General features: G+C 47.8%; 1 protein-coding gene across 2 annotated transcripts in view; it reads left to right on the forward strand.

Annotated features, from left to right (window-relative positions):
• The first annotated feature begins 9,784 nt into the window (after positions 1-9,784).
• Positions 9,785-22,402, forward strand: part of Bend4 (BEN domain containing 4) — a 32,620-nt gene continuing 20,002 nt past the window's right edge. The window contains exons 1-2 of one of the 2 annotated variants that reach the window (XM_085691804.2): positions 9,785-10,381; positions 18,241-18,807. In XM_085691804.2, the coding sequence (XP_085547930.2) occupies positions 9,883-10,381; positions 18,241-18,807 (1,066 nt within the window). In that variant the 5' untranslated portion in view covers positions 9,785-9,882. The remainder of the gene's footprint in view (positions 10,382-18,240; positions 18,808-22,402) is intronic. The other variant, XM_085691803.2, reaches the window with a different exon arrangement.

Raw genomic sequence — 22,402 nt, forward strand, 5'->3', positions numbered from 1 at the left:
GCATTTTCTCAGTTGGGACTCCCTCCTTCAAAACTACTCCTCTATCTTGTGTTCAGCTGACACAAAACTAACCAGAAAACAGGTCTGGGGTGTAGCTCAGGTGACAGAGTACTTACCTAGCAAACACAAAGCCCTGAGTTTGATTTCCCCACCACTACAAAATGCACAGCCATAAACCCAGCACTTGAGAGGTACAGGCCTCACAGCCATAATCCCAGCACTTGAGAGGTACAGGCAGGAGAGACAGATGTTCAAGGTCATGGTCATCCTCTACCACAAAGCAAGTCTGAGGTTCCCTGGACTACACGAGAGAAAGAAAGCATATGAATGAGAACACTCTTACCTACTTTTTTCAATGATTATGTCTCTCAACAAATATTTTTAAGTTGGTGACTTGATGTGGGATTCCCTTTGTATGCTGTGAATACCACTGGTTAATAAAGAAGCAGCTGTGGGCCTGTGATAGGGCAGAATAGAGCTAGGTGGGGGGTGGGGAGAACTAAACTGAATGCTTGGAGAAAGAAGGTGGAGTCAGAGAGAAGCCATGGATCTGCCAGAGGAGAAAGATGTGAGTCAGAACCTTGCTGGTAGGCTGCGAGTCTCATAGTAAAATATAAAATAATAGAAATGGGTTGATTTGATATGTAAGAACTTGCTAGAAATACACTAGAGTCATTGGCCAAGCAGTGTTTCAAATAATATAGTTTCTGTGATTATTTTGGGAGTTCCTTTGGGAAATAAACAAACGGCCTCCCTACAAGGAATTGGTGCCCCATGTGGCCAACTAAATCCCCTTAAAACCTGAGAGTGTTTGGGAAGGAATTCTAGACACACAAATAAACAGAATTTAACACAGCTTCTTGCTCTGTTTGCGGGTGGTGTGCCACAGCTCCTTTAAGAGAGGTCTTCCTGAATCAGCAGTACGGGGTAGGGGGGGCTGCCCAGTTTCTAAACTGCGGCTTCTAGGGCCATGCTGCCAGCCTGAACTCTAAAATGGTATGAGCAGTGTGCTATAAACTGCTTAATGGCACAACATAGACCCCTTGGTGTGCGTGGCTTGCAGAGGCAGTGAACATGCCTCCAACAAGTGGGACTGGGCAGAGCAAGCAGGCAGGGCCATGTTGGCCCTAGCCACACCCACTTAGCTTTAAAGGGGGGGGCACTTCTGGTCATAAAATAATTACAGATACATAATAAAGACAGATTCAGATAAAAAAAAGAGACCTTTAAATGGGTCAGAGTATTGGATAAACATACGTAGGTTTGGGAGAGAAGAAAAAGAGTATAGAGAGTTATAAAAAGAAGTAAATGGTTTTTTAAAAAATAAATCAAAGTCTTTAAAGAGACAGTAAACTTGCAGAAAAAGTAAGAAGAATAAAGAAAAATAAAAGACACATAAAAATGGAATATACACAGAGAGTCTGAATTATGTATATTATTGTGTTTTCTTTGAATTTTTGACTGTGAAGGAGCTAAGGACAGAGAGACATTTCATTGTACAGGCTGCTAAGCTAAACCCATATATATATAAGTTTTCTTGACTTCAAAATATGGGTCTAAGGATACATTGTTTTGGAAAAGAGGCTCTTTAAAAAAAAACTAACTTTGCCCAATAAAAAGCAGGAAGCAATTTGCAGAGAACTATGTCCAAAATTTGTTTATAAATGTTTGTTTGTATTTAAAGGGGGATATGATATAGAGATGAATATTTTGCATTGGTATAGATCTTGGGCTATCAATGCAAATCTAAGATGAATTTTGTTATATGTGTGTTTCTGCTCTTGATTAAGGTATTGTGTTTGGGCAGCTCATTTAAAAATGTAATATATAATTAAGAAATATAGACTAATAGAAAGTCATCTATAATAGTTAAGCTTGTAGTCATGTTAGTTAGGTTTTCTAGATGTATGGAGATATATTTCAGTTTGATAGGTAGTCTTCAAATCTTTCAGAGACCTTCAGAATATGGCATTTAAAATGTTTTAAGGGCTTAAGACTTTACATGACAATGAAACACATCTGCTCCTGTTATTTCGAGAGGATGATGGGCATCAAAGAGGCTCCTTATGGAGTTGGTTAGCCATTTGGGCAATAAACTGCTCTTTCCTGGACTGCTTAATGTTATGCTGTATGAGCTGGACATGCAAGACCCACAGAGAAATGACTGCTAAAGTTCCTCAAAGAAGGTGAGACAGTCCTTCAGGGTTGCTGCTTCATTAAAGAGACTGCCAGACATTCTGCAGGCCACAGAAGAAAGTGACCGACAAACTGCCAATACAGGCAGAACTGTCTTTGAAATTTCCTGCTTCATAGAAAAGTCTGCCAAATACTATGGGCCTGTAGCTGAAGATTGGATGCTCCAAAGGTATAGAACTTTGGGTGACTGTCCAGGCAGGGAGATGTTTCTGTCAATTCTAGAGTTTTAGAAACTGCTTACAATGCATTTCCTGTTTACTTAGGTAATATTATATCCTCTGGAGTCTTTGATGGAGTTGAAGAATAGATAGTTATAATGATAGTTTTCCTTACTTGTGATAAAAGATATCATAAAAGTAGATATAAATATTGTAACTATAATTCTTACTTGATACCTGTTTTGTTATATGTAATTTTACTATATTAAAGTTAAAACCTTCCTTTTTATTTAAACAGAAAAGTGGAAGTAATCTGGGATTTCCCTCTGTATGCTGTGAATACCACTGGTTAATAAAGAAGCTGTTTTGGGCCTGTGATAGGGTAGAGCAGAGCTGGGGGGTGGGAACTAAACTGAATGCTGGAAGAAAGAAAGTGGAGTCAAGAGTCATGGAGCTTCCAGACAAGAAAGATGTGAGCCACCAGTCGGAACCTTGCTGTTAGACCACGAGCCTCATGGTAAAATATAAAATAATATAAATGGGTTAATTTAATATGTAATAACTTGCTAGGAATACGCTAGAGTCATTGGCCAGGCAGTGTTTCAAATAATATAGCTTCTGTGTGATTATTTTGGGAGTTGGGGCAGCCAGGAAACAAACAAGCAGCCTCCCTACAAAAGTGACTAATTTTTTATCTGCTCCTTGTTCTCCCAGGATACCCTGGAATCTCTTGCACTATTATATCCCTCAGAACCCGTAAAGACACCTAACACATAGCATACACACAATAAATACTCTGGACTAATGCCTGGGTGAATGGCTGATGCATTCAGAGATAGTGAGATCTCCATCATTGGTAGTCAAGCATGGTTCGTACAACCACGTATCCAAGTTGTTAGAAACTGCAGACATGGGTTCAGGTGACTACATCATTCCCTTCTAGGCCTGTGTGTCTATGATTCTGCAGCCACCACGCCCTTTGGCTATGTGATAAGCAAGGCGAGGGCATATTCCTCAGTCACTCTCCATGGAACGACAGTACGCACACTCCTGTGCCTGCTGCAGCAGCATCTCAGCATTAAAATGTTGAAGCTAATCAGACATTTAATTTCAAAGTGGAAGGTCATTATCTTGTCACAAAATTTTATTCCAATTACTTTTTTTTTCTATTATACGAAATGAATTAAAAGTAGCACAAAACATTGGGAGATCAAACAGTCAATCAGAAGCTCATTAAATATCATTGAAATTGGTGCAATAAAAAGCATTTCCCATGGCTGAGTTATTATTTAAAAGCTATGTTCTGGATGGCTCAAGGAATTGAGATGCTGCCAATCAAAAATTTACCCTGTCCATAGATAGCCTCTCGGCTTCCACCGTCTCTTATTTTTGAGTTAAGAGTAAGCATCTAAAAAGATTTAAAGCATGTATCCATCCTATCTGTCTCTGTACAGTCCCCAAGAGCAGACAGCAGCAAAGTCATTGTCTGATGACTTCAACAACAGAGTGGACAAGACGTCTGCTGAGTGCTACTTACAAAGGACTTTGCAAGTGCTCGGCTCTATTATGTTTGTATCAAAGAGTTGTAAGGCAGCAGCTGGCGTTCAAGGGAAAAAGGAAACAGCCCATTCTTAGCCAAAGACAAGTGACCACGGCCCAGGACGTAGACTCGGGCTTCTCTGAACAACATGCTCCATGGTAGACGAGGCCTTCTGCACAGTCACAGAACCAGGAAGGTGATAAACAGTTACATCTTCAAAAGCAGTAGACAACTGGAGAAGCTGCCGCAAGGCCGGAAGTGCTCTCTATGGGTTGAGATGTTAGAATGTTCTTAAGAGTGGGCGGAAGCCAAAGGTCCATGAAGGTCAGTGACATACTGTGGGAACTTAACCTGGTCGCCAGGATGTTAGGCCAGAAACAGAGGCTAAAGTACATGGCTGTTAAGAAGCCTAGGAGGCTCAGAGCACTCTCGGCCCTGACTGCCCATCAGTCCACAATCACAGAGTTCTAACCAGCCAAGGGCAAGCAGCCTGAGGATCTTTAACTCAGTAGACGCTTCCTTTACAGGGAGCTCTGCTGCACGCATGCACACACAGTTCTGAGTTCAGGGGGAGGAGTGGTCCTAAGTCTGAAGGAGTATATAGCTCCACACTCGGGAGTCAGTGTCCGTTCTATTCTCTAAAGGATAATTATCAAGAACGTTACTTTTTTTTTTCTTTCCCTCTTTTTCTCCTGATTACCAAGGACAGGACTTGGGAGGGCCTGTCATGACTCTCTCATCTCCGTGGCCTAAGCATCTGGATTACAGTGCTCTCTCTCAGCTGCGAAGACCATTTCCTGCGATGCAGGTGAGGGAGCGGCCTGTGTGAGGATAGGAAAGGTGACCACCTCAGATTCCTGGCATTTTTCTTCTTCAAGACCTTTCATAGAAAGCAAAGCTAAGAGCCGGGCAGTGGTGGCACACGCCTTTAATCCCAGCATTGGGGAGGCAGAGGCACGTGGGTCTCTGTGAGTTTGAAGCCAGCCTGGTCTACAAGAGCTAGTTCCAGGACAGGCTCTGAAGCTACAGAGAAACCCTGTCTTGAGAAACAAAAAACAAAAAACAAACAAACAAACAAAACAAAGCTAAGCCACTGTCTTAATTCATTCCTGTGATGGTATACTAGGATTCCAGAGATGCGGAGTTTATAGACACTGTAATTTGTTAGGCTTATAGCTCTGGAGACTGGGGAGTTCAAGGGTGCAGGCCTAATGGTTAGAACCTCCCTCCTATGTTATAACATGGCAGACAGCATGGTATGGGTAAGGGAGAGTCACAGATGTCCTGGAAGCCTCTAGTCCTCCACATTTATACCATCCACGAGGGGCAGCCCTGAGGACCTAGTCACCTCTCATTATGTCCTACTTCTAAACAGCGTCACACTGCGGATTGTTTCCATGACGTGATATTGGGAGACACACTCACGCCATTAGTACTCTGCCCCTGTCCTCCACAAGGCACATTATCTTCATACACAAATTACAACTGTCCACCTCAAAAGCCCCCCAAGGTCTAAACTCATTCCAGTGCCCAGCCCAAAGTCCAAGAGTGGCATCTAAATCAGCTACTTTAACTCCTCCCGGACTGCTTCTCCAGTGGGGAGCCAGTGGACTCAAACACATTATCGACTTCCAAAATGCCAATATCTGCACACCCAGCCTTCAGTAATCCTAGTACTTGGGAGGCTGAGGCAGGGGATCACTTCAAAGTTTAGCCAAGACCCTGCTACACAGGGACTTCAGAGCCACCCTAGGCTACAGTGAGACCCTATCTCAAAATCACAAAGATGGTGGAATGGGGTTTGGTAAAATCTGAAGACTCCAGAATAGCCACCTACCACCTCCTATATGCCCTCAGGGTTTGGGTCCCCAAAGTATCAGGTACCCACTCCTCAGCTTCTGCTGGGATCAACTTATTCAGCTTTCCAAGGATGAGACGGGACATCAATGACTCTACAGTTTGGGGGACTTTAAAAGCACCTTATTCCCAGACCTACAGAAGGCACTGCCCTAGTTGGGGCTCTGTGTGGTAACCCTGCCCCTCTGACCAGTCTCTGCCTGAAGTCCCAAACTATCCAACATACCTTTGACAGTTGGTCCCACTCAGTTGCACGCTGAGTCAGCACACACAGCTACTTGGGAAGCTTACCACTTCCGCCCTTCTGAGCTAACCTAGTCCAGCTTGAGACACACCCAGAGTAGCCCAGGAATGCTGCGCCAGAATGCAGAAGCCTTCCAAGGTGGCTCTGGGCAGCACATGCCTTTCTTTAAACCTCACCTTCAAAGTCCTGGCTTGTCTCAAAGATCCCAGACAGTTAAGGCCACTGTCTCATTATCCTGATGAATAGATCCCAAGCACCGGAACCTGAATAATCTCCTAAGCAAAGGGCCACTGGCTATTCCCACAGTACTCTCTCCTGGGCATGCTTTTTCACTCTTACCATGCCAGGCTGCAAATCTCCCCATCTTTCCGCTCTGCATCCCCTTTAATTATAAATTCCATCTTTAAATCATTTCTCTAGTCTCTCGGCCAAAAGAAGCTGTGCAGCCCTCTGAAGGGTTTGCAACTGCGTAGCTATTTATCCTGCCAGACACCGTACTTCATTGTTCTTTATGGAGAAGTTTTGCCTTCCACGCACTCCTTAGGCAGAGTTCTGGAGAGCCGAGATGGCCTTTTTTTTTAAAAAAAAAAAAATAGGGTGTATGGATATGTATTACAGGTCAGGCCTCTTGATTGTCCCTCCCAAATGAGTGACAGATTAGGGGGATAACACTGGGATTACAGGTGTGAGCCCCCAAACCCCACTTTTCTAGCACAGAACAAAACCGCTGAACCACTGCCAGCATTCCACTCTTCTCTCTACCGTTCCGAGTTCTCACCAGACTCACCATTAATAGCATTCGTAGCAATCTAGGCCTTTCACATTTATTCTCCCAAATTCTTGAGTACTTTGTAATGGGATTGCTGTTGCAATGACTGTCTTCTGTTTACCCATACAAGGTATGACAGAATACCACGCACTAAGCAATTGGTAAAGAATGGAAATTGAGAGGATTTTATTTTTTGCTTCGTTTTGTTTTTTGTTCCTGTTTTGTTTTGCTTTTGCCATTCCAGAAGCCGAGACATCCAGGGTTGATGGGCATCAACTGCTTAGAGCCTTTTTGCTGTAACACGCAACACAGTGTGACAGAGGCATCACCCACAGGAGCACCCAAGAATTCAAACTCACATTCCTGTGCTCTTGTGTAACAGGCGTCAACCCAAGCTTGAGGACACAGCCCTCATGTGGGAAACGCCTGGCCGTAGGCCCCACCCCCCTACACTGCGGCAGTGGGGACTAAGTTTCCAACATGGATGTTTCGAGATGATCCCAACCAAAGCAACCTCTCATTTGAGTGTTTGCATTTGCAGAAATGGCCACTTTGGGGGGAAATGATAAACGGTGGTCCCTTTAGTTAGGAAAACACGGAGTATGGTTGCCAGTTTCTCAAGGTGTTTGAGTGGAAAGGATGACATAATACTTAGGGGCTGGAGAGATGGCTGAGTGGTGAAGAGAGCTAGCTGTTCTTGCAGAGGACTCAGGTTCGAGTCCCAGCACCCACAAGATGACTCACAACCATTGGTGACACTAGTTCCAGCTCCCCGGGCCAGAGGTATCCATGCAGTGCATGTTCACACATGCAGATGAAACACTCGTACAAATGAAATTAATAACTCTAAAATAAATAAATCAATCTACGTAGAAGAGATAGCTTCACCACCCCCAGGTACAAGAAATCATTTCTTTACCAGAGGGCTGAAGGTTTTTCTCCCCACCAAGCCCTATCCTCATCACACCCCCCCCCAACTTCTTTCCAAAAGCTAGGAGTTCCTGGCAAATTATTGGGGAGTAAAGTGGGAGGGAAAGGTTTCCGTGCAAAATTCAGAACGGCTCTCTAGCCGGGAATGCGCGGGGAGGCTTGCTATCATTTATTTCCTCCACGTATCATTCAGTTTCATCTGTCGCCCGACCCAGAAGTCACTCCCCCATTCCTCACTTCTGCGCCTAAGAAACATCTGCCTGGCACCTCACTCCTCCACCAGCCTTCCATTATTTCTCAACTGTCCCTCTCTCTTTCTTCCTGGTGATCCACGTGTCCTCATTTAGCAGTTTTCAGAAGCCAGGGAGAAGAAACGTTGCAAATAATGTTAAATATGATTAATATCTTGAATTCCTTGAAATATGACATGCATGAGTTACAATGAAACCTCTTTTATTTCCCCATGAAATGCTTTTGCATAATGAGAAAGAAAATGTCCTCTATGCCCTAATCAGCCCTGACAGTTCCTGGACTCCCAAATACTTTTATTTATGGCATTATTTATTTCATCTCTAATAAATGGAGGAGGTGCACAGCAGTATCTGAGGAGCTTACAGGGCAGAGGAGGACAGTGGGGGGGTGTGGGGGGGACACAGGCTCTGAAACAGCAAGGAAGAACTCTTCTGAAGGAAGAGAGACCTGGGAAACGGGAGGTCAAAGACTTGGACCCCAGAAGAAAATGGGTCACTTTGCCAAGACTAAAACGATAGCTCTGAATAAGAAAGTAACTCCGGATTGGAGAGATGAGGGTCATCTATCAAGGACCTGGATAATGATGAAGGAGGCTGGAACCCAAGCTTGGGAGGAGGGGATGCTGGGGCTGGAGTAGGCCTAAATAAAGGAGGCTTCCTTTGAGATAGTAAGGAATGACTGGCAGACGCCAGACCCCTTCCTCATATTTTAAGGACCTTATGGGGCTCCTCCTGCAAACTACTGGGGATCTTCCTTCATTCAAACAAGTATTGAGACCCTGTGCTCCCCAGAACCCCTATCTTGGTTGCGCCAGCCGGAACAAACAACGTAGGAAGTGAGATCCCAGGCCACCTTGGTCTTGCAAAGTATACGCATAAATAATAATAATGTTCAAAGCAATCATCAGCCCCGAGGGAAGCGTGAGGTCATTTTGTTCCCTTTAATTGCACCGTCTACTAGCTATTTTAAATTCTGAAGACCTGCCTGCATCCATGCAACTCACTCACAAGCTCCTCTGCGTGAATTTGGATAATGCCCTTTAATCTTGCGGAGCCTCAGTTTTCAAATCTGTAGAATGGAGAGAAGCAATGGCGTCCCTCTGCTCTCTCCCAGCCCCCTATGGAGAACAAGCGAAACGGTGTGCATGCTCAGGGCCCTGAGCGCTTTCAGGTTCAGTCGCCAAACCTGGGACAGCAAGACCCTAAGGCAGGCCTCCCAGCAGCCCGTGCCAAGACTTTCAAGACGTTATTTTCCGAAGGGGGGGGGGGGAGGTGGTGTAACCTCCTTCTAGAAGAACTTACCGTCCCACCCTTGCACTCCGGCGACCCCGCCCTAACTTCTAGGTACCACCCCCTTCGTGCACTCCGAGAGTTGGGAGGTCACGCAGGAGGGCGCCGGGAACTCATTTGCAAAGCTCGGACCCGGCCGGCGAGCACGGCCGCCTCTCGTCCACAGCAGAGAGACCGGGGAGCCCACCTCTTCCACCTGTCCCCACCAGGACGCCCTCCAGGTTCCGTCCCCCACCCCACCCCCGCCGCCCCCCCACCCCCCGTCCCGCCACCGGGTCCCCTCGGGCCGCGGCCTCCCCTCCCCTCCCCCCACGACCCTGTCCGAGGCGCCGATCGCGCGGGCCGCCCCGGCGCCAGGCCCCGCCCCGCCCCCATCATCATTAGCAGATATTACCCTAAACACTTGCTCCTTACCTCCTTTCTCCCTCCAGGCATTGGCGAGGCGGGCTGTCAATCAGCGCTGGGCGGCAGCCCCCCGCGCGGGGGCTCGGAGATGCCAGGCTCGGCGACAGGCGGCGGCAGCGGCGGCGGCCACCACGGCGCAGACACACGCCTTCCCGCCGGCGCGCGCCGGGGTAGATCGGGCGGCCGGGCGGCCGAGCCACCCCTGGAGCCGCGCGCGGGGCGGGCAGGGCCTCCGGCTCGGCATGGAGCCCGAGATGCAGGCGGCGGAGGAGGGGCCCAGCGCGCCCCGCATCTACAAGCAGCGCGGCCCCTACAGCGTCCTCAAGACGTTCCCCAGCCGGCGGCCGGCGCTGGCCAAGCGCTACGACAGACCCACGCTGCTGGAGCTGCCGCCCGCGCGGCCGTCCCCGCTGCCGCCGCCGCCGCCGCCGCCCTTCGCGCCGCTCGCCGCCGTGCCCATCAGCAGCAGCGAGCCGCCGCCGCCGCCGTTCCCGACGCAGCCGTCCTACCCGGCCGGGGCAGGCCGGGCCCCCGCCGCCGCCGCCGCCTCGTCGTCGTCGCCGTCCTGCACGCCCGCCGCGCCCCCCAGCCACCCGAGGACTCCGGCGCCGCCGCCCACGGCCCCCGCCGCCTCGTCGTCGTCGTCCTTCGCCGCCGTCGTCAGGTACGGCCCGGGCCCGGCCAGCGGCGCGGGCAGCAGCAGCGCGGGTAGCGACGGCGTCAGCTTGGAGCTCAGTGCAGGTACCGACTCCCCGGCTGCAACTTTGCGGTGGCGTGAGGACTGGGGGATCGGAGCGGGGCAGGGTGGGGGGATCCCGGGAGGCCGTGCACGCGGGTGCCGGTGGGCCTTGGGAGTGTGCTGCTACTCGGGCAGTAGTAACTTCTGGAAGATTCCCGGCGCCGCCGCGGCCCGGGCTTCCGACGGCGCGCGCGCCTAACAGGTGGCTCCGGGGCGCGGGCTCCGGGAGGGCGGAGGGGGGGCGGTGCAGGGATCGCAGGCCCTGGGCGGGGTACTGAAGAGGGGACAGTCCCCGGGACAGCGGCCTGAGGTCACTCCAGGAGACGCCCATTTTATTCCCCGCCACTCCACTTTTTCCTCACGCCACATTTCCCTTTCCCGCTCGCTGCCAGCTCGCCCTTCTAGGCGCTTCTGTGCCCCGGGAGGGCCTGCCCTTCGCCCTTTGAAGGTCCCCTCTCCTCTCCAGCGGTCCCGGGCCACTTGGGCTCCTCCGGGGGTCTCTGCGTTTCTTTTTCTCTGTGCGCTCCAGTTTTGATGGCGCGCACCCCTCACTTTATCCGTGGCGCAGACACGTAGGTCTTCTCCACTCCGGGTCGGCCGTGGACCTGGTGCTCAACTGGGTTGGGGCGGGGAGGAGGGGGGTGAAGTTTTTTTGGAGGGGCGGGGGATCGCTCCTCCAGACTTGAATTCGAGGGCATCCACGGAGCAGAGTTACAATCTCCACCCACCTGGTCCGTGGTTTCTCTGTCACTGAGTCGCGTGGGGATCGCCCACCCAAAGATCGAGATTGCTATCTCACCAGGGAGCGGGAGAGCTCCGAGCAAGGCCTGCACCCTCTCTGCTCCCAGAGGAAGGACATGCAGCCACGTTTATGGTTCATCAGAGCTAAAGTCCCTGCTCAGGCCTCTCAGGGCACTTAAGATCCTCCCAACTTCCGAATGTCAGCAAATCTAAGACTGTTTGTGTGTGTGTGTGTGTGTGTGTGTGTGTGTGTGTGTGTGTGTGTGTGTGTGTGTTTCGTTCCTAGTGACAGTAGACGGGCATTGTCTCTGAAGGAGTTATAGATGCTCATGCTAAGAGCCCTGCCATTTGTCAATATTTTGACATGTGAAGGATTGGTTTGGAGAAAGAAAATCTAATTACAGGTTATAGTGAAGCCTTGTTCCTGCCATGTCCCCCAATGCCTTGGAGATGTTAGAGATTCTGTGTTGGGGTTCTTACATGGCTTCCTTACTGCTTCTGAGGTGATTTTTTTTTTTTTACCCTACTGCCCTTGCCCTTATGTCCCACTGTGTTTTTATATTCATTGTTAGGACCTCCCCAGCTTTCTTGTCCTGTTTGGTTTTTGTTTTCGAATCGGGGGCTTGCCTTATCTCAGTCGAGCTTGGAACTTGTTATTTAGGGGCTCTCTCTCAGGCCTCAGTCTCGATACTGCTTGAGTGTGCCTGTTACTCCAGCTCAGCGTTTTCTCTATGTTGTTTTTCGGCAGTTTGGGTCCTTTCCCCATTGCCCATAGTTGACTCTTTTGTATAATGTCGGTTCCACCCACATCTTCTGGGCTGAAGCCCTTACCTGCCTGGTCCAGTCCTTTGACGAGCACTTTCTTCAGACTGCTGTGCTCCAGTCTCTGCTTCCTCCAGAACCTCATCCATCTGCTCCTTCCTTACCATTTTCATCCACTTTCTGCTCTTCCCCGCCATGGTCTCGGTACTCTCTCCTTCAGCCTCCGCCTTTCATTCTCCTTTCCATGGCCGCTTTTGTTCTGGAAGTATCTCTGTCATCTTCATTTGGAGTTTTTTGGGTTTGGTTTTTTTCCTCCCCTCAGTATTTTTTTTTTTCTAGTATCCTATTTTAAGTTTGTCTCTATCACAAGTTAGAGGCCATTGCCACTGAATCTAAAGATAGGAAGGGGCTTTTTTCTTCTTCTTTCAAACTTTCCCATATAACCAGGTTTCTCCAGGCTGTTCTGATCAGGGTTTTTTGGGGTGAGGAGGGTTAATTGTTGCTTTTTGTTTGTTAGTGCGGACCCTAGGGTAAGGCCACTGGGATGGTAAGGTCACTGGGTGCCTACCTAGTGGTATTGGAAATCTGAGAACTGGATGGTAGGTTTCTTCTACGTGTCCCAGAGAGCGTTCTGGATGCAGAACGCTCATTATTATTATTAAGGTAATAGTAATCACTAGTGGACAGACCATCTCTCAACAGGCACAGTGACGTGTGTGGCCATCAGAGGGACAGTCACATGGAGAGCCAATTGGTTCTTTGAGGGGCTAATGGTGCCACTTGGAGCCAATGAGCTTGTGTGCTCACCAGGGCCTTCTGAACACATGGGGCGGGGCAGGTGGGGCTTTGCCTGTTGCTCTCACGGCGGTGTGGCTGTGGTGGGCCTTCAGGGCCACCTTGTCGGCTGAAAGTTGTCAAACATCGGTGTGATGAGTGAGCTCAGGATGGAAGAGGTACAGCAGGCTGTCCAGGTAAATGCGGTGAAAAGATGGAAGGTTAAGTGAATCTTATTTGCCATTAGATGCTACAAGCCATTGAGAAAAGAAATACGTGATTAAAATAGATTTCTCGAAATTCGTATAAAATCTCGTGAAGAGTATAATTTTCCTTAAAAGGGGTAATACACCATGGTTTTAAAAGCATATTTTTCCTCTGTGGGAGGCTTAGAGTTAAAACCCACGTAGATCTTGATATGCAGCCTAAATTTGGCATCAGGAAATGGGAAATTGCATCTTTAAGCAGAGTACAATCAAAAATGAATTACAATAAATCCTATATAATTGCATAGGTCATTCTCTTTAATGAGATTTTATTAACCTGACTGTCAAGCTTTTGAGTCAGGCAGATATTTTATCTTCTTCAACTGATAAAAGTGTCAGCCATAAACCACCATATAAATATTCATAAATCTACACATCTGTGGCAGCCTATCAGCATCATTCTTTTGGACATTAAAAGCATTCTAATTACTTTCTGTCTAGCAGAGCTGAAATGCTGCCTGTTATAGTATGTGCTTGGCAGGCATGATTGCTTTTGTTTGCCATCACAAATAGCAGCATCCTATTTTATATACCGATGGTCCAGGAAATATTCAGGGATTGACTGAGCAGGATGAATATTAGGAAGCGCCACCTGCTTTTGATAGCACCGAGTATATTAACTCATCTGTTAATTTTTGACACATCATTGATTTATTTATTTAGAAAAATTGCATCCTGTTTTGCTGTGTTGACGTTTGCCATTATGGGAAAAAAAATTGGCTGGCTTTTTTTTTTTTAAGGCATCCTTCATTGATTTAAGACGAGGGTGCTGTTTTCCAAGACGCTTTAATTTTCTAACTTCTGTCTCCTGTACCATACCATGTAGGCCTCTTAAAAACGAAGTTAATCTTTTAAGGGGAGCCTCTATTTTGAACTAGTTGGAAGTCCTTCGGTAGATGTAATGGGTGGGTAACATAATAGGTCACTAAAAATTTCCTACTACATCTTTAATATTAACATATTTTACCCTTGACTGAGCTAAAATCAAAAGGTTGCCGCTAATCTTCAGTGCTGTGATCTCCCTCCCAGAGACGGAATTCTCTTGAGGGGTGGGCTGGGCTGGGCACATTCTGAGCACAGCTTGCCCCACGCAGGCCATCAGAGTAGAGAAGAGGCAATGTTTGAGTGCCTGCTTCCCATCCCGTTCTTAGTCACTTATCAAATTGAGGATGGATTAAAACCACATAGGTGCAGAAGAATTTCAAGAAATGAAAATCTTAATTAAAAAAATAGTAATAGCCATGAGTTTAGACTTGAGAAGCAGGGTGGGCACAATACACAGCGCGGTTTCATCTCTCAGTCGGCGCAGAATAAAGCATGCTAAGTCAGTGGTCATTCAGAGGACTTTGAAATTGTGATTTATTAACTTGTGGGGAAGTTAGGGATAGGTTGTTTTTAAAGTCCTTTTGTAGGCTGTAGATTTTTGTATTTCTCTGCTGTCCCCTGCGTGTGGGGCACTCTATGACAAGAGGTTTTAAAAAAAAGTTAAGAAAAATCCATGTTTATGTTTTGCTCAGTTAAGACAGTCGTATTCATAGGAAACAGAACATTTCTTCATCTCTTAGTGGAAAGGGGCTTGCACAGTTCCTGCGTATCTGACTGTAGTCTGTCCAGAAAGCTAAAGTATTGCTGATTGTGGTGCATATGAAATGGAAGAATTGCACACACACACACACACCCAGTGCAGTGGGGATATTTTTATCACACTCTTTTGTATTTTGGTGTTAAAATATACTGCCCAGATATTTCAAGGTTTTGAAAAGAGGGAAAATTCAGCCTTACACGTCTACAGTTGCCGTTCTTCTATAGATCAGCTCTGAGAGCAAATTCAGAGAGATGCCTTTTCAAGTCAGGCAAGAACTGTTCGGTGATCATTGCAATTCTCTGATGCTCTGAGTGCACTTTAATAGATTATCTTTATAATGTAGTATATTACATAATGATTTTTTTTCTCAGCATGCTATGAGTTTATCCTTCAATTAAGAAAACAAATCATGCTTGTCTCTAAGTCAGATTTTTTTCCTCTTGAAATCTATGCTGTAATGTGATTCATCAATGTGATTAACGCTGCCCGGTGTTTGGTAGGACACTGAACAAGTGTCTTTGAGCAGCTCTTTCTACACAGTTCCATTTAAGCCTTCTGCGGCCGTCCCTTTTGTCAAGGTTATGTTAGAGGTGTGTGGGCTGTAAGTCGGTGGGCCTGCGTGGTTAAAATGCACGTAGTAAATACAACTTAAGGTCTTGTGTGAGATTATAGGATTAAATTGATGACAACCGCTCCTGGGCTAGAATGGAGCATTCCCAGTCAATACCGTCCTTTGATTTCACTAATGAAAGAACAAAATAATGAAGTAAAATAACGAGAGTGGAATACCTCTCCACTTGGGAGGTTCAGCGCTTCACCTCCTAGTGTGGTGTATGTCAGTAAAGAAATGGCACCCAGGGATCTGTAGGACTTAGGTACAGATCACGACTCCGCACCCTCATCAGTGACCAGGTTTGTGTTCAGGGTTTTAAACTGACCCATGGTGTTCTTCTGTCAACTCTCTGGTATTTTCACGGAGACGGTCCACACTTCTGAGCTTTTAACTCAGGTGAGAGGGAACCTTCCGAGAGGTTTGTGGAAGGATTCCTGGGTCTTGACCTTGTCACGGGAGAATCTCAGGAAGGGCAGGGTAGTGTTGCCCTTGGGAACTGGAAGTAGACTGGAGAGATGGTCCATTGGGTGGTAAGTGGGAGGACCTCAGTTCAGGTCTGTAGAGCCCAGGGAAAGGCAAGTGCTGTAACCCGTCTGTAATCCCAGCACCCCTGTATAACAAGATAGACAGCAACAGGAGGACTTTCGGGTGGTCTTGGGGGAGGCTCGTATATGCAGCAATGACAGTGTTCAAACACGCTAAAAGTGCTGGCGTCTGAGATAGCCTCTGACCTTTGTGGGGGGCAGAGGTCAATGTTGGGTGTCTTCAGTTGTCCCCTCCTGTTTTGAGAACTCATGGGTACATACAAATATGATGACATCTACCCCCCATTACCTCCTCCCAGCTCCTGCCTGTATCCTGACCCTGTGTGTATCTCCCCACTAAATGTCTTCTTTTTAAATAACACACTAAGTCCAGTATCGGGGTCCATATGTGCATGGCTCACTGGAGAATGGGCAGTGTACTAGTGTCCACCCCCCAAAATTATTCTGTCAGCTATCAGCTGCCGATAGCTCCTCAGTTAAGGATGGGGCTCTTGAGTCAGGCCGCTCCTATACAGCAGCCACCCCATTTTCTTGACGCAGGACCCCTTACCTGGCACTTACTGTTTAGTTAATATTGGTTGGTCAGTAAACTCCAGGTATCTTCCTGTCTGTGCACCCCCGATGCTGGGACTGTAGGCATGTGCTGCCCCTGGCTTTTAATGTAGGTGCTCGAAATGGAACCCAGCTCCTCATGCTTGTGCAGCAAGCTCTTCAGTCGTGAGCTAGCACCCCAGCCTTTCCCTTGTTTTTAAACACGGTCTCACTGATTAGACCTTAGGCTAGGCTGGCAGGCCAGGGAGCCCCGGGGCAACCCTCTGTCTCAGTCTCCCAGTGCTGGGATTGCAAGCATGTACCCCCACATCCATCTTTTTATATGGGTGCTGGAGGTGGAGCGTGGGTCCTTGTGTTTGCATGACAATCACTTCACCTATTGGTCTGTTTGATCGGTGGGTATCTATTGAGCCATTCTTCAGTGGCTATATTGGAAGCACTAATAGCCTGACTCTCCTGGACAGAAAAGTTTTAGCTCAGAATTCCCCAGAATGGTAGCATTGTTCAGACTTGGGGGATGGGATACTTCATGTGTATTGGGGGCACTGCTGGGGTTTCTTTATGTCTTCCAATTAAGTAATTGACACAGGACATTTGAACCGCCCTTTCCCAGTACCTGCTTACTTCATAAAAATGTGCTAAGAAGAAGAAAGCATGGCAGAACATTGACTATAGAATGGGATTCTCTGTCGTCCATGTCCCATGTTGTCTCCCCTCCCCCTCCACGGCCCCATTTTTCCTGAGGAGGGACCTCACTGTGAAACCCAGGCTGGTCTTCCACTCCTGGGTTTAAATGTTCGGCCTCCCAAGTAGCTGGGGCAGCATCTGTACCACAGCTCATGGACAACACAGAATTGTGTTTTCATTCACCATACATGCCGAGTGTCTTGAGGCTTTCTATTACATCCGTTGTCTCTACCCCAAAGAAGATCTCAAGCATCTCACTATTCTTCACTTGAAAGAACCTTATTTTTCTTTCCCTGACCAAATAAAACAAAAATATCTAGCCAGTGTCTTCAGAGAAAGCCAGTAGCAAGCTACGTTTTTATGATAAATAAGAATTTCTAGCCCCTGAACAATTTTCCAGTGTTTTGTTTGTGGCCATTAATCTGGGTAAGGGGAAGAAGAAATCTGAAGAGCCTGAACAGTGTCACTCGGTGCCAGTGAGGTCCATCTCTGTGGCAGCAAGCAGGGGGAGGAGCCACCTGTTTCCGCACGTTAAGACGCATTGGACAACATTATAATGCTTTCAGGATTTGGGAGAGATTTTCCCTTTGTCTCTAGCAAGGTGGTTGGTGTCTCTTCACTTTTACTTTCCGCTGCTTGACAGTGTGCTTAGATCAGGTGTGGGGCTTCATGGCACCCACGCTTTCTGCCCCTGTAGAAGACATGACAGTCCAGTGTCAATGACTCTGAGAAGAGGGAGTCCCTTTTCAGATGGTGCTGCCCCATCGCTCTACTCTGGCAAGAACTCCAGATTAGGAAGACTTGAGTGCGGGTGCCGGGTGACAGTCTGTGTCACACTCACCCTCTTGCTGTACAGCCTTGTGTTACCTTAGGTTTCTAGGGAGCTCTTCACAGGGACTAATCTCTCCTCTCCAGCGTGCATCCGTGAGCTGCGTGGTTGTAGCAGGGATTGTATCAGCTGATGAATAGCAAGGGCAGGAGGGCACTCCAGAAATAGCAGTAATGATTGCAGGAAGGCCTCCTATCAATGAGGAACCGAGTCTGCAGTGGCTGGCTCAATTCATTAGAGTGAAGATATTAATGAAGCCAAAGGTGTGAGCTCAGCCCTGTGCAGGCCAGAGAGGGACATCTCCATACGGTTCCCAGCCTTTTCTCAGAATTAGGGGTTGGAGCGGCCCGGGGACCTATTGGTCACAGAACAATAGGGAGCTGTGTGTCCTTTCTGTGGTGGGTTCACTGGGCCTTTTGTGTGGGAAGGTTAAGCCGGAAATGGAGGGCCTTGCTTCTTCCATGCCTGGCTGTTGGTCACTGATGTCTCCTTCTCGTTTCATTCCAGAGAGCCGGATGATCTTGGATGCCTTTGCCCAGCAGTGCAGTCGTGTTCTTAGTCTCTTAAATTGTGGAGGAAAACTTCTGGACTCCAACCATTCTCAGTCCATGATTTCTTGCGTCAAGCAGGAAGGCTCTAGTTATAACGAAAGGCAGGACCAGTGTCACATTGCAAAAGGGGTCCAGAGCCAGACCCCTGACAACATAGACATAGAAATGCAATATATGCAAAGAAAACAACAGACTTCTGCCTTTCTGAGAGTGTTCACTGACTCGCTCCAAAATTACCTGCTCTCGGGGAGCTTCCCGACACCGAACACCTCATCAGTCAGTGAGTATGGCCACCTGGCTGATGTGGACCCTCTCTCAACCTCCCCGGTGCATACATTAGGCGGCTGGACCTCCCCGGCGACGTCTGAGTCCCACGGCCACCCATCCTCCTCTACGCTGCCAGAGGAGGAGGAAGAGGAGGAAGAGGAAGGCTACTGTCCTCGATGCCAGGAGCTGGAGCAGGAGGTTATCTCCTTGCAGCAAGAAAACGAAGAGCTCAGAAGGAAGTTAGAAAGCATTCCAGGTACGCAGCCACACTTGGGGCCGACAGCGGCTGCTCAGGTGTGTGTGTGTGTGTGTGTGCAGCCTCGGTGATGGGGATTGGGCCAGGATGTTGCAAAGTTGGGAAAGCCAGGCGTGTAAGATGTCCTTGGATTACCCAATCCAGGCAGACATTCCAGGACAAGCGCTAACCTGTCTTGTCTGTGTTAAGCTGCGCGGTTTTTAGGTCCAGCCCGGAGCCCACGGATGTCTCTATCGGTCCATAAGTAGTTCCTTGGCATGCAGTGCCGTGGCATTGCTGTGCGTCACCTGTTGGGAATCCAAGAGTCCTTGGAAAGCGGTCTGTATTTAACAGGACCTTCGTAGCCCCTGGTGCAGATGTGAATGAAGCCATCTTTGCATGAGCAACACTCGGTCCTGAGGAAAGGACAGGGCCTTTTCTGTCCCGCTCTTTCTCCGGCCTCGCTTGGCAACTATGTTTCAGCTCGCTGTCTCTTCAGTGTCCAGCCCCCTCCTCCCAAAGTTAACTTAGAAACTGTAAACTAATAGGTCAGAGATAAACCGTCAATTAAGCTGTTTGTGCCCCTGGTGTGAGGCAGTCCCTAACTCTTAAACACCTTCCACTTTCTTAGCAGTAGAGTTGGAATTTTCTTAGGACAGGACCTCTGGATTTTTGCTGTTACTGCTATTTCCTCTGCTGTTAAGGGACGTTTACATGGACTGTAGAGATGACTCTACCCTGGCTGCTCTTCCAGAGGACTTGAATTCCCAGCGCCCACAAGGCAGCTCACAGTTGTCTGTAACTCCAGCTCCAAGGGATCTGACACCCTCACACAGATACACATACAGGCAGACCAGTGCATGGAATAAAAACAAATCATTTCAAAGGTCTTTTTAAAAAGGAAAAGTACTCATTTCCCTTGTGTTCTTGAGTTCATCCCTGTGTGAGTGGGATTGACAGCAGGATCATTAGCTAGAACAAGACCTGTTTTCATCACTGGCCCTTCAGAGACGATAAAGGCAGGGCCACATCCCCACAGTCATCACATTTATGCTAGCTATGTACGTAAATAGAAATTGTTCTTCTGTTTAAGCCTGGCTCTGTGTGTGTGTGTGTGTGTGTGTGTGTGTGTGTGTGTGTGTGTACGTGCGCACGCGCCATGTTATTGGTAGTTCATGTAAAAATGGGGAAACGCTCAAAAAAAAAAAAAGCATAGGACGGAAAATCAGAAACAGATTTGCCCAACCAGAGCCACATATGGTGATCCATACCTGTATTAACAGATCTTGGGAGGCGAGCCAGTAGGATCAGGAGTTCAGGGTCATCCTTGGCTACAGGAATCTGAGGCCAGCATGAGCTACATGAAACCTATCTCAAAAACAAACACATGCGTAGAGTTGCCAAATTAAAAATCCCTTCCCATGTTTCATTGAGAGGTTGGGCTCAGAATGTCATGGAACCTGACTCTGTGTGTGTCGAAAGGACAGACAAGAGAAGTAAATCTGTGTTGTGTGCTTCAGCCAGGCTGTCAGGCCTTCGGGACACCCTAGGCGAACCTAGAAAACTGGTTAGGCCACGCTGTTTCTTGTCTGCCCACGTCAGGGAGAGGTGGTCACAGCTAACACACTGGGGTTTTCCATTCTGCCAGCCCTGCCTGCAGATATGGCCCATTCAGTGTAAGTTTACCTCCCGCATTTATCTTATTCCCATTCCTCCTCAGGGCAGGGAGAGATAGGCGGCTGCAGAGACTGACACTCGGAACCGTAGCCGGCAGCTTCTGCTGGTTTCCTAGCCGCTCTTAGCAGCCCTCCGTGGACTCTTCCTGTGTAACACGTTCCACAGTGTAGGACGAGGTGACACAGATGTCCAGAATATTACTAATTCCGAGTCCTAAATACGTGGAAGTGTTCCTGACATATCATATATGTGAGATTCAGCCAGGCCGGTGTCAGGAATAACTCACGGGTGGCCTGATCTAGTCACTGAACTTCCCAGAAAGGTGAAAATGCTGTACTCTCTTGAGCACTCTTGATCAGATCTTGAATGACACTGATTGAAGTAGTCTAATGATCAGTAGAGCTACTGTGGGTACCCCCGGCTTGTTGAGGAGCTTTCCGTGAACCTTGAACCGACAGCCATTTCACATAGGACTGTGGTTGCATTAAACACATCTGGAGGGCTGGGCATGGCTGCACATATCAGTACCAGCACTGCAGCAGAAGCAGGAGGGTCAGGTGGTCAGGACCATCTTCAGCTACATAGCAAGTTCGAGGCTATCATGGTCTACGTGAGACCCCGTCTTCATTATGTCTGGAAACCCAGCAATACACAAGAAGATTCAAGGGATGAGTTATGCACAGATGAAAACCATGTAAAATGGAAAACACCCACGCTAGTTAGTGATTACCTGTCAGATGTCACTGTCAAAGGGAAGAGATTGAAGGTGTCACCTGAAGATGGGCATTTGACCAAAGGACAAAGGGCAGCATGGTCCTCTTGCCTTTCTCCAAGCCTTCTTTGGGTGAACAAGTTGGGGGATCATTCAAGAATCCATTCTTGACTCTTAGTGACTGAAGTTTTAGGAAAAATTGCCCCTAGACACCCACTTAAAGAAAAATACAGTAAGGGATAGGCTGGTTCCGTGTGTGTTACCAGGCAGTAACTGTATTTGTCCCTGCTCTCTAATGGGCTCAGGGCACCCCACTCTCCTAGAGACAGTGCATTCCCATAGGAAGATCTGGGGTTGTCTTGTAGCATCTACCCTATTGGACAGTCAGTTTGTGGCAGCCGGACAGCCAGGACAGCCAGGTACAAAGAAGAAGGCAGTGTCCAGAAGTCAGGAGAGAGAATTTTAGGAAGACTGAGATCAATTGACTAAGTGCTGCAGACCACCCGATGGGAACCCAAATGTCTTCAGGTTCTACTGAAGGTACTGCCGGGAACATGATTATAGGTTCCTGCTTCATTTTCTCCCCTGAAGTAAAGCCTGGTGCATATGTGAACTAAAGGGGGCTAGCCCGTCAGGCCACGAGGAAAATGATTCACTTGGGTGATCACAAGAGGAAGGGAAGGTGTTAGCTCTAACCTAAAGCAGGTTGGGGAGGGCCTTCTCCTAGCGCTGTGTGTTGCTGGTGAGGTGTCTGCTAGCCTTAAACTGAGAGGCAATCTTACTCTCAGAGGTCCTTTCGGAGGTCAACAGTTCACCTCAAGGAAGTGACTTTGGCACTTTTCCTTTTGTATTGGATCATTCTGCTAGAAATTGGGAAGTTTATCAAATTTCTTCAATTTTTTTAGTAAGAGATGAAAACAGGCTAAAAAGAAGCAGCTAAAATAAATGAATAAATAAAGCTACTTGGACCAGGAGTATAGTTCTTGGGAAGTAATTAGAAAGCAGTAGTGGTTGGAGTTTCTCAATGGGGGTGGTCAGGTGGGGTATCGTCTAGTGAGCTCCCTTCCAGTCACAATAATTGAGAACGTTCATAGGGAATGACTATAGATATTAAAATAAGAACCTATGGGGGATTTGTTTGTTTGGGTTGTGTGTGTGTGTGTGTGTGTGTGTGTGTGTGTGTGTGTGTTTTAGACAGGGTCTCCTGGTTTTCAGGCTGGCTACCAG

Source organism: Myodes glareolus, chromosome 8 (genome assembly GCF_982192425.1).
Source record: "Myodes glareolus chromosome 8, mMyoGla1.1, whole genome shotgun sequence".
In the NCBI taxonomy this organism is placed as follows: Eukaryota; Metazoa; Chordata; class Mammalia; order Rodentia; family Cricetidae; genus Myodes; species Myodes glareolus.